Source organism: Bufo gargarizans, chromosome 7 (genome assembly GCF_014858855.1).
Source record: "Bufo gargarizans isolate SCDJY-AF-19 chromosome 7, ASM1485885v1, whole genome shotgun sequence".
In the NCBI taxonomy this organism is placed as follows: domain Eukaryota; kingdom Metazoa; phylum Chordata; class Amphibia; order Anura; family Bufonidae; genus Bufo; species Bufo gargarizans.
This window is the reverse complement of record NC_058086.1, coordinates 183,344,792-183,357,202: the sequence shown is the minus strand read 5'-3', so window position 1 is coordinate 183,357,202 and position 12,411 is coordinate 183,344,792. Positions and strand designations below refer to the sequence as shown.

The 12,411-nt window shown below is 45.7% G+C and overlaps 1 protein-coding gene across 5 annotated transcripts in view; it reads left to right on the top strand.

The window, feature by feature from the left end:
* The window catches only part of CACNA1D (calcium voltage-gated channel subunit alpha1 D), a 312,213-nt gene that overhangs the window by 158,170 nt on the left and 141,632 nt on the right, over nt 1-12,411 (top strand). For 3 of the 5 annotated variants that reach the window (XM_044301156.1, XM_044301154.1, XM_044301152.1), the window contains exon 8: nt 244-347. In XM_044301156.1, the coding sequence (XP_044157091.1) occupies nt 244-347 (104 nt within the window). Of the gene's footprint in view, nt 1-243; nt 348-621; nt 726-12,411 lie in introns of all 5 variants that reach the window. The other 2 variants (XM_044301155.1, XM_044301153.1) reach the window with 1 other exon arrangement.

The following is a 12,411-nucleotide window of genomic DNA, read 5'->3' as shown; positions in this document are numbered from 1 at the left end:
CAGACTGTGTTTCATAAACCATAGAAGCTTGTATGATACCAGCCAAATACAGAAGTAGGATTAATAAAATATATTGATTTACTTATTTTAATATTCTACCTCCTGCTCTGTATGGTCTCAGATATGCCGTTTACCACCTATGACATGGTAAACATCCCAAATCGAGGTTTTGCTGTGTTCGTTTTGTTCATACCCTGCTTGTTCTAACAAATTCTTTCTATAAGTCCCTTTTGTTTCTTCCAGATGAATGATGCTATGGGATTTGAATTGCCTTGGGTTTATTTTGTCAGTCTCGTCATCTTTGGGTCATTTTTCGTGCTAAATCTTGTTCTTGGTGTGTTAAGCGGGTAAGCACGTGTCTTTTCTTTTATGAAAGCAAAGGCCAACGCTCCGCCACCACCAACACGTACAATAGGTTCCAAGCTGATAACGAGTCTTTAGGACAAGCTTTCCTCCTAAAATTGTGTGTAGAAAATGCTTAAGATCCCAAGGTAAGTATCATTGACTCTCCTGTCCTTCATTAGGCTGGGAGGTGGAGACCATGTTGCATGGTGGCTGAAGGTTGGTCTCTGCTGCACAGTACATATTCAGACTGTAACCAGCTTCCTTGCATTCTTACAGGTGAATGATGCCATAGGATGTGAGTGGCCATGGATCTATTTTGTTAGTCTTATTATCCTTGGCTCCTTTTTCGTTCTTAACCTGGTTCTTGGTGTACTTAGTGGGTAAGCAGTTGGAAGATCTCTGCCTGTGTGTGCTTGGTGGCCGGCTATGTGCACTCGGGAGATATTTCACCAGTGTTATTTGCATGGCTTCCAATGTCGTTTTTACAATGTATATGCACTCTTTGTTTGGAAACCGAAATTTGCGACAGGAGCCTCTTATACAATCAGATCAGTCTTGGATAAAGGGGTTTTCCAGGTGTTTGATATTGATGGCCCATCCTCTGGCAAGGTCATCAGTACAGATCGGTGAGGGCCTGACTCCCAGCACCCCCGCCAATCTGCTGCTAGATGCGGCCACAACGCTCCTGTGAGTGCCATGGTCTCCTCACAGCTTACCAAGCACAGCGCCGTCCATTGTATAGTGGCTCTGCTTGGTATTGCAGCTCAACCCCATTCATTGAGACTAAGCTTCTCCTAGGCCTAGGAAGAGGACGCACTGCTCACTGGAGCACCGCAGCCTTTTGAAACAGCTGACTGGAGGAGAGTTGCCAGAGTCGGACCCACTCGGATCTGATATTGATGACGTATCCTGAGGATAGTCCATCAGTGTCAAAATCCCGGCGAACCCTTTTAATGTATGGTAGGACAGCCATCCAGGTGGTGGATTGGGTTTCAGATCAGTGGCTAAGGCTACCTTACTAACTGTGGTAGTAGCCTGTTTCGGCAAACAAGCAGAGGATCGTCCGGACACAAACCGCAGCATGCAGCAGTTTGTGTCCGGCGGGTCTCCGCTTGTCACCCGGATGCAAACGGAATGTCGTCCGTCTTCCGGACCCCATTATACTTTAATATGGCCGGTGGACATTCCATTCGCATTTGGTGGTGCCAGATCCGGTTCTTTCCAGCAGGCTGTTCTGAATGAAATACGCAGATGTGAAGGTAGCGATGTCTGGTAGAGTTACATAGATGCTTCATGGCGTCTGCTGACATATTCAATGATCCTGTACGCAACTCACGGTTCCAAGCAAAGGTGTTCTTCCATGGTACCGTGATTTCTCTGTCTGTCTGTTAATATCACACTTTCCTGCCTCTGTTTTTCAATGTCTGATATTTCAGAAAATTCACCATGTCCAGCTGGCCACCTACTCTATCCTGTGCGTGCTGTGCTGCCCACTGTGCATGTACTGTAGTGTTAAAAAAATAGGAGTTTAAAAAAAGCTAAAAAATTGTAAAATCATTATATAAACTTTTATTTCCATAAATGTAAATGCGCTAGAAATACTTCACATTCAGTTCCAAATCAAGACAATAACAAAATTCATCCAGTGTGTGCTAATCTTTAACAGAAAGTATAGAAAAAAGGAATATTAGGCCGTTCAAAAAAATAGCAGTGCCAACATTTTTTTTTTTAAACTGAAAAATGCAATGTTTAAACAAAAAAAAAAAGAGATTTTGCTTTACTTTGAATGACAAAATTAATATTTAGGGGCCTAACCATTGTTTCCAAGAACGTCTTGACATTTGTGTTGCATGGAGTCGACCAACTTCTGGCCCCTCTGAACAGGCCTTCCAGTCCAGGATGATGGGACTAGATTCCACAGTTCAGCGTTTTGGGGTTTTGCCCCGTAAACCCCACTTTTTATGTCACCCCACAAGTTCTCTGTGAGATGGAGGTCAGGGAATGGGCTGGCCACTCCATTACCTCCATTCTGTCTGTAACCAAGATGTTGTTCGCTTACTAGTGTGTTTTGGGTGTTTTTTGGCATAGGACAACATGATCTCCTGAAGGATTTTGATATTATTAAACTGACCCTTGATCCCCTGTGTGTGATAAATAGTGCCAACACCATGGGATGAGAAACATCCTCATATCTTGATTTTTGCACCACCATGCTTTACTGTCTTCAGTGTCCTGTGGCTTGAATTCAGTGCTCAGGGGTGGTCTAACATACTGTCTGCGGCCACCAGACCACACAAAGAACAATTTTGCTTTCATGGGTCCGCAAAATGTTGTAGCATTTCTCTTTAGGCCGATTTATGTGTTCCTTGGCAGATTTTAACCTATTCAGGACATGTCACCAGCAGAACTTTCCTGGCAGTTCTTGTCGGTAACTTGGCATCACTTAAAGGGGTTGTCCCAAAATATTCTACAGTTTTCAAACCAGCATCTGGATCCAAACACTTTTGTAATTGAATGTAATTAGGAGGAGGCAGGAGAGGGCTTTATAGGGCGCACTAATTCCAGGGTTAGGTTCCTGACTGTGCCCGGGCACGCGGATCCGTGATCAGGTCACTTAGGCCAGTGTAGGTCCCTAGAGCATCACTAGGGCCAGTTAGCCTAGTATCCCTAACTCTGTGTTTGACAACTGCCTCCAGCAACGGTGTACTTACATCATCAAACACCGGTGAGGCATTCGTTGTACCAAGGAGCATCTCATCAGAGCGGTAGGACCACCTGGATAATTTTTTGGTGCCGCCGAGCACTTCTCGTTATCTAAATGTGTTCTGGTCACTGAGTGCCACAACTATTTGTGGGGTGACCTTCCGCATTGCTTCGTTTTTTAAAATTATCTATATTGTTATCTATTTATCTTGGGGCCAATTTTCTATGATTAGATTATTAAAAGTTAAGTTTTAAATAATTGATCACTTACCTCAATTTTCTAATAAAATTTTTTGCATAGCTACTGAGTTATTCAATAAAATCTATCTGTATAGTGCCACCTGCTGTTTGTTTTGTTCCTTATTTCTTTGTCCTGCTTACTGAGAAGGCCGCACATGCTCAGTTTTATCCTTCAACTGTCTCCTGAGCTGTGATATGGAGAGCATGGACACACCTCCTGAGCTGCAGCAGAAAGGACACTCCCCTTGAGCTGCCAGCTTGATAGAAATCTAGCAGAATAATAAATAGGCTGGGTACAGGGGTGGGTCTAGCTTTGTTAGAAAGAGATGGTCACGTACTATATGATGTCTGATTTTCATTTTTTACATCAATCATGGCATAACCCCTTTAATTGTCTTCTGATTGTAGCAGCTGGTAACTTTAGATTTTCTTTCATCTTTCTGGAGGTAATCATTGGCTGAGCCTTGGCCTTTTGGCTATTCTTCGAACATCTATTCGAACACAAGTTCCTCACTTCCTTCCGCGTTTTTCAGGTTTTGGTTGCTGCTACAAGGCATTTGAGCAGCTTATCGTTTGCTGCACTTCCCTATGTGTGCACTTTCCTCTCTAATCAACTTTTTAAAGGAAATCTGTCACCAGGATAATTACTGTTGAAGTAAAGCCATGTCCTTATAGCACTTAGTACCTTATTTCCAGATGTGCCTTTGTTTCAGCAATAGATGTTTTTTTCCTTCTAAAAGTTTTTTGGGTCGGCAAATGAGACATTAAGGTGCCCAGAGGGGCGTCACTCTTGCAGGAAGGAGCCCAAGCATGCCTTGTGCCACAATGTGTCCACCCACCCCTCCTACATCACATTCAAGCCTTAACTCTGCCCCACTTTTCCCTGCTACCAGCATGAGGGTGGGGTTGGGCACTAGCAGGAGGCGTGCCTGGGCTCCTTCCTGCAACAGTGACGCCCCTCTGGGCACCTTACTGGCTCATTTGCATACCAAATAAACTGGATTTTCAGAAGGTAGAAAACATCTATTGCTGAAACAAAGGCACATCTAGAAATAAGGTACTAAGTGCTATTGGGCCATGGCTTTACTTCAATAGTGGTTATTCTGGTGACAGATTTCCTTTAATCAAAGTATTTTCTTCATCAGAACAATGTCTAGAACGACCCAGTATTTCAGAAGGAAATGCACTATAACTAACATGTGCAACATTTGCCACCTTACTACCTTCACCGGTTTAACACCTCACTGCTATTATTTTCAGCACGCCCCTTTCAATTAATGATTTAATTACTCAGAATGAGCGGCATACATGTCCTAATTGTTTTTGTAAATTTTTTTCTATCACTCTACTACACTTACAAGTAAATTATTTGCTATGTAGAAATATCATTTCTACCAAAAGCAGTGATCTATCAGGTTAAAGAGCATCTGTCAGCAGATTTGTACCTATGAATCTGGCTGACCTGTTACATGTGCACTGGGCAGCTGAAGACATCTGTGTTGTTCCCATGTTTATATGTGCCCGCATTGCTGAAAAAAATAAGTTTTAATGTATTGTAAGAAGGTACCTTGAATCATCGTCGATGGAAGGTATGTGTCACTAAGGTTCCTGGCGACGGTGAAGTAAGAGACTTTTTTTATGTGTCAGCAGCAGTTATTGCTATCTGACACCTTAAGGCCTCATACACATGACAGTATTTTTTCACGGTCCGCAAAACGGGGTTCCGTTGTTCCGTGATCCGTGTCCTTTTTTTCTTCCGTGTGTCTTCCTTGATTTTTGGAGGATCACCAGACCAGAAAAGTGAAAAAAAAATCTAAGTCAAGTTTGCCTTGAAAATGATAGGAAAAAAACGGACACGGATGCGGATGATAATCTTGTGTGCCTCCGTGTTTTTTCACGGACCCATTGACTTAAATGGGTCCGCGAGCCGTTGTCCGTCAAAAAAATAGGACAGGTCATATTTTTTGGACGGACAGGAAACACGGATCACGGACGCGGATGACAAACGGTGCATTTTCCGAGTTTTCAACGGACCCATTGAAAGTCAATGGGTCTGCAGAAAATCACGGAAAACGGAACAACGGACACGGATGCACACAACAGTCGTGTGCATGAGGCCTAAGATTTAGCATGGCTGTCATAGCTGATCCTGGACGGCTCTTACTGGGAGTAGTCAAAGTGCTGGGTGGGTGACTACTCCCCATGTTCCAGGCCGGGTTTTGCCAGGCATAAAAAACAGCCAGCACTGCCAGGTGTGTGGATTTACCTTCCTCTGACAATGGAGCTCAGGAGTCTGTGTGCTGTGAATTGAGGGCTGTGCTAGGATTTGAGGTTTGAGCCGGGCTGGAGGACTCAGGCCCCTCTAAAGGCGAACAGGCCACCTATGGACTTGATGAGGCTGAACTGCTAACAGGGTGTGAATTAACACCCAGGTGACTTTTATTTTATTGGTTACGGACTTTCCTTGTGTGTGAACAAACACCAAGCCACCTGCGTTTTGTGATACACCTTATCTGCATTTTGTTATACACCAATGTGTGAATAAACGCCGCTGTTTGATTCAAGAACTGTGTGCTTTGCCTCTATACTGCATCCGCTAGTCCTAACTACCAGAGCGAATCCCCTCTCTCTGCAGCTGCTACACCGCCTGCACTTTGATAGCGCCAGGCGTGATGACATTTGCACTGCCTGGTCCTGTCAATCAAAGTGTAGAGGGAGCAGCAGTTACAGGTTGAGAAGAGCCTATAGGTGTAATGGCAACACCCCCATTGCTCCTAGAGGCTCATTTGCATATAATACAATACCATTTTGTCCAGCAATGCGGACACATATGACCATGGGACCAACACAGATGTCTTCAGCTGCCAAGCGCACATGTAACAGGTCAGCCAGTGTCATAGGTACAAATCTGCTGACAGATGCCCTTTGATGATGTTCCGCTGCTGTTTTTTTGAACACTACTGTAATCTTATTGCTTGTTGCTCTGCTCTTGTGCGACATTCTACGTAATTTACTGTGGTGGTGGGTGCAGAAAACGCGTTGGCTGCCATTTCTCTGTGTGTTTCAAATGTTAGTAAATGTCTTTGTATCTAAAGCGTGACGATTCTCATGTTCCCTGTTTGTAATGTAGCCGATTCTCTATGGCTGAGCCACTATTCCAAGATGATTATTATAATAATACTTGATATGATTTGGAAAGTGCAGTCTTTATTCTCAGTATGTATCGATGTCAGGGCGGATGCGCATTAGTGTCATTCATTGACACACCAGAGCTTGTCAAAATGCACACATGAACGCTCATGTGTTTAACCCCTTCATAGCAGAGCTCAGTTTAGTCTACAGGTTGAACCAGTTCACTGCAGGGGGGGGACTAGGAACTTAAAGTGGCCGTGGAAAAAAAAAATAAGTGTCCCCGTTTTGTAGGTGGGTCCAAATTGACAGAAGGCGGGGTCAGTAGTCAGAGCCATCAGTACCACAGTGCGGCAGAAAATACTGCCCCAGCAGAACCAGATACCACAGTGCGGCAGAAAATACTGCCCCAGCAGAACCAGATACCACAGTGCGGCACAAAATACTGCCCCAGCAGAACCAGATACCACAGTGCGGCACAAAATACTGCCCCAGCAGAACCAGATACCTCAGTGCGGCACAAAATACTGCCCCAGCAGAACCAGATACCACAGTGCGGCACAATATACTGCCCCAGCAGAACCAGATACCACAGTGCGGCACAAAATACTGCCCCAGCAGAACCAGATACCACAGTGCGGCACAAAATACTGCCCCAGCAGAACCAGATACCACATTGCGGCACAAAATACTGCCCCAGCAGAACCAGATACCACCGTGCAGCACAAAATGCTGCCCCAGCAGAACCAGATACCACATTGCGGCACAAAATACTGCCCCAGCAGAACTAGATACCACAGTGCAGCACAAAATACTGCCCCAGCAGAACCAGATACCACAGTGCAGCACAAAATACTGCCCCAGCAGAACCGGGTACCACAGTGCGGCACAAAATACTGCCCCAGCAGAACCAGATACCACTGTGCAGCACAAAATACTGCCCCAGCAGAACTAGATACCACAGTGCAGCACAAAATACTGCCCCAGCAGAACCAGATACCACAGTGCAGCACAAAATACTGCCCCAGCAGAACCGGGTACCACAGTGCGGCACAAAATACTGCCCCAGCAGAACCAGATACCACATTGCGGCACAAAATACTGCCCCAGCAGAACCAGATACCACCGTGCAGCACAAAATGCTGCCCCAGCAGAACCAGATACCACATTGCGGCACAAAATACTGCCCCAGCAGAACTAGATACCACAGTGCAGCACAAAATACTGCCCCAGCAGAACCAGATACCACAGTGCAGCACAAAATACTGCCCCAGCAGAACTGGGTACCACAGTGCGGCACAAAATACTGCCCCAGCAGAACCAGATACCACTGTGCAGCACAAAATACTGCCCCAGCAGAACTAGATACCACAGTGCAGCACAAAATACTGCCCCAGCAGAACCAGATACCACAGTGCAGCACAAAATACTGCCCCAGCAGAACCGGGTACCACAGTGCGGCACAAAATACTGCCCCAGCAGAACCAGATACCACTGTGCAGCACAAAATACTGCCCCAGCAGAACCAGATACCACATTGCGGCACAAAATACTGCCCCAGCAGAACCAGATACCACAGTGCGGCACAAAATACTACCCCCGCAGAACCAAATACCACAGTGCAGCACAAAATACTGCCCCAGCAGAACCAGATACCACAGTGCAGCACAAAATACTGCCCCAGCAGAACCAGATACCACAGTGCAGCACAAAATCCTGCTGCCCCCGCCGCAGCACTCAACTGTATCACCGCCCTGAGGACCACAATACAGGAGGGTGCTTTATTCTGCCAGCCAGGTGCAGAAGTACCAGATGCTCCTAGCATTAATTAATGCTGAGAACATCAGATCATTATATACTCGACCAGCAGGACCACCTGACCATCGGCCCACTAGGAATGTTCCCTGTAGGGTCTATGGCCAGTCCACCCCTGGTTCTCTGTTCCTCACCACTTGGACCTTTTTGCAGTATTAGCTCTCTTTTTTTAGGATACTATATTGAGGGGTGCCTAGTTTTTATACTATTGATATTACGCAGTCGCTGTGTGATCTCTCTGATATGAATGCATAGAGCAGTCACACTGCCCCCATCATATTGTATAATTTAGTGAATAGGCACGTTTAGCATGCAGCCCCCTATACCATAGTCCATCTGCCTTATAAATGCCCCAATCAAACAGCTCTATACAGGGCTTAAATGGATTATCCACCTTTGACAATCGCTTTTTCTTAAGGCACCTTTACAAGTGATTGTCATCCCAGCAATCACCTGCTCATCAGTGGAGACCGCTAAAATGACATGCAGTGATCTCCTCCGCAGTACTGGGGGGAGTGATCGCTAATGCCATTGCTGGTCCTCATAAAGAATCATTGTTTGCCGGCAGCAGAGGCTGTTTAGACGGCACAATCTGCCGCCAGCAAACAGTGATTTAGGAACCGCTCAACTAGCCTATTGTAAGGGTATAAATATTGGGGGTCATTTATTATACTGAAATGCGCCTATACGCTATATCCGACTCCTCCCCGATCACGCCAGGTCTAAAATTGTGGGCGAGGAAGGGGATGAAAGCAAGGAAGTTGTCTTACATTTAGAACTGGCGCTTGATGCATTGAAGTTATGTAGAGGCCAGCTATGGGGTTTTATTAAGACCGCCATCTAAAGCGCCGGTCTTAATAAACGTGCCCCATTATCTTTAGAGAGGTTTCCCGAGACTTTGCTACTGATGACCTATTCTCTGAATTGAATGGGACTTTGCTGTACGGCACTTCGCTTGGTGTGCAGGAGGAAGGCCGCGGCACTACTGCGAGCGCCGGTGCCTTCTGAAACAGCTGATCGGCGGGGGTCTGACACCCACCAATCAAATCCTTTCCACAGTTGTAAAGTCTCAGAAAAAAACTTTTTATTTTATTTTTTTGGAACTTTCAGATTTTTATTAAGTTTTCACAAATCTGAGTAAAGATACAATCGCAAAACAAAAAGAGAGAAACAAGCAATAGTAATATGCTGCAGGGTACATAGTTTTCCGTAAATTCACAGGCAAAGAGAATAGTATCAAAAAGCGTGACCTGGTTTCTAGGTAAGAACAGACGCGAGGAGTGTGAGTGCGACGGTATCCTTCCGTCCACCACAATCCACCGCACGGTACGCAGCCGTGCGTATATTAGATACCAGTCATCTATGTTGCAGTGTAATAATACGCATTCCTATACAAAGAACCGCCAGGGCCGGTGTGGGGGGCGAGAGAGAGGCAGTTGTAACACTTGCAATAAGTTAGCAAATCTCATTCCAGACAGGCAGAAAGCCCTTTTTGGTTTGTCTGCCCGAGCTGTGATACTTCCGAAGGAAAAGACGTATGTGTGTTTAGCTTATATTTGCTTATGTTTAATATGTTTAATAAAAAATACACAAAAAGCACTGATGATGGTTTCCTTCTGCTCACTTTTTGTGCCGCGCTGGACACCAGACATCAGTCATCACGCTGCTGTTTGTCTTGGCTCCAGAATAATCTTGAATTTGCTAGTTCGCTTAATTGACGGATAAGGAGTCCCCTCAGGACCTCCATGTGGTATAATATGGCTAATTTTAGTCCACAAGGGCAGAGACGAGCTGTTCAGGCAAGTAATTAGCCGCCGCTATCTGCTGTTGTGCTGGTAACACAAGGAAAGAGATTAGATGAAGCCAGGAGTATGTACGGTGTGAACTGTGATCACAGCGGTAATGTCAAGGCCTGGGACATGGACATCCTGTGTCTTCTGTTTCAGTATAGTTACGTGACAGGGAAGCAGGAGACATGACTCTGGAAGCCCAGATTAATCAGATCAAATGGTATTAAAGGGGTATTGCCAATTTAAACTTTTCTAGCGTAGCCACAAAATATGCTATAAATGTCTAAACATGTAATACCCCTTTAATAAAGCCAAGGTAAAGGGGCTATCCGGGAATAGCATTGATGACCTATCCTCACATATCAGATCGGTGGGAGGGAGTCCGACACCTGGGATCCTCACTGATCAGGTATTGGAAGAGGCCACAGCACTGTGAGCACTTAGGCCGCTTCCTAAGCCAGTGAGGTCACCGTACATAGGTCACATGGCCTAGGCGCAGCTCAGTCCCATTCAGTTGCATGGGGCTAAGCTGCAGTACCAAGCACAGCCACTACCAAATGGACAGCGCTGTGCTTGGTAAGCTGTGAAGAGACTTCTGCACTCACCGAAGCTTTGCGGCCTCTTCAAACAGCTGATCAGCAGGGCTACTGTGAGTCAGACCTCCCCCCTGATCTGTCCTGAAGATAGTTCATCAATATGAAATTCTGGATAACCTCTTTAAAGAGGACCTTTCACCTCTCCTGACATGTCTGTTATAATAGCTCCATGCATTCCCCATGTAATAACAGTTCTGGAGCCTCTATTCTTATGACTCTATGTTGTACCATTCCTGTGTTATTTCTACTAGAAGTTATGAATGAATTGCCAGCAGTCTGCAGTAAGGGCACAGAGGGGTGGTAACAAGTTGGGGGCGTGTACCTGCACAGACTCACTCTACCCAATCAGTGCTGCCATTTTCACACTGTAGAGGTACACGCCCCCAACTAGTTACCTCCCCTCTGTACCCTTACTGCAGACTGCTAGCAATTCGTTCATAACTTTTAGTAGAAATAACACAGGATTGGTACAACATAGAGCCATAAGAATAGAGGCTCCAGAACTGTTATTACATGGGGAATGCACGTAGCTATTAAAACCGGCATGTCCGGAGCGACTAGAGGTTCTCTATAAGCTCGGGCACACAACATAATCCGTGTGTCTGCTTGATCTTAGTGTTTTATGATCGCGGATCTCTTGTACTGATCTGTACTGTATAGGAAGCTGACTGTATCATAAAACACTAAAGGGCCCTTTACACAGGACGAGAATCTGCTCATAGGAACGCTTTTTAGTGATTATCTGGCAGTGCAAAGGTGCCACTGATTATCTGATGAACGAGCAAAACGCTCGTTCATCAGATAATCGCATCTTTCATGCTGTCACCTAAATCGGCAGCAGATTGTGCCGTCTAAACAGCCTCTGCTGCTGGCAAACAATAATTCTGTATGGGGACGAGCGATGGCATTAGTGATTGCTCCTCCCCATACTGTGGAGGGGATCTCTGCATATAATAGCAGCAGTCTCCTTAATTGACAGGAAAGCGATTCCCGGAAAGAACCGGTTAGTTCCTGACAATTGCCTGCTAAATTGACCCTTGTAAAGGGAACTTTAGATCAGGAAATGCCGCAGACACACGGACCATGTTTCCCGGGCCAATATTGGTAGTGTGCATGAGTCCTTAAAGGGGTTCTCTCACTTCAGCAAATGGCATTTATCATGTAGAGAAAGTTAATACAAGGCACCTTACTAATGTATTGTGATTGTCCATATTGCCTCCTTGGTTGGCTTGATTCATTTTTCCATCATATTTTACAAGGGATTATGACCACCCTGCAATCCAGCAGCAGTGGTCGTGCTTGCCCAAAGCGTACTGCAAACGGACGCCTCCCTAATGAGCCAGTGACAGTGTTAGGGTCCATTCACATGTCCGTAGTGTATTGTGGATCCGCAATACATCCGGCCGGCACCCCCATAGAACTTGCGGACAAGAATAGAACGTGTTCTATTTTTTTTCGGGAGCCGTGGACCGGAAGATCGTGGCCGCTCTCCGGAAATGCGGATGCGAACAGCACACTGTGTGCTGTCCACATCTCTTCCGGTCCCATAGAGAATGAATGGGTCCGGATTTGTTCTGCAGCGTTGCGGAACGGATCCGGAACACATTCTGCGGACGAGTGAATGGACCCTTATTCTGGCGAAATGTGTCAGAGCGGCAGGCATGAAATATTTTCATGGAAAATAAGGGATTTATAGTCGGTGTAGGGGAAGGTGCCTGCACCAGATCAGGGGGCGCCTTTCTCAGGGCGGTAGTTCTGCTACACATCCAGATGAGTGACATGAATATAGGGCT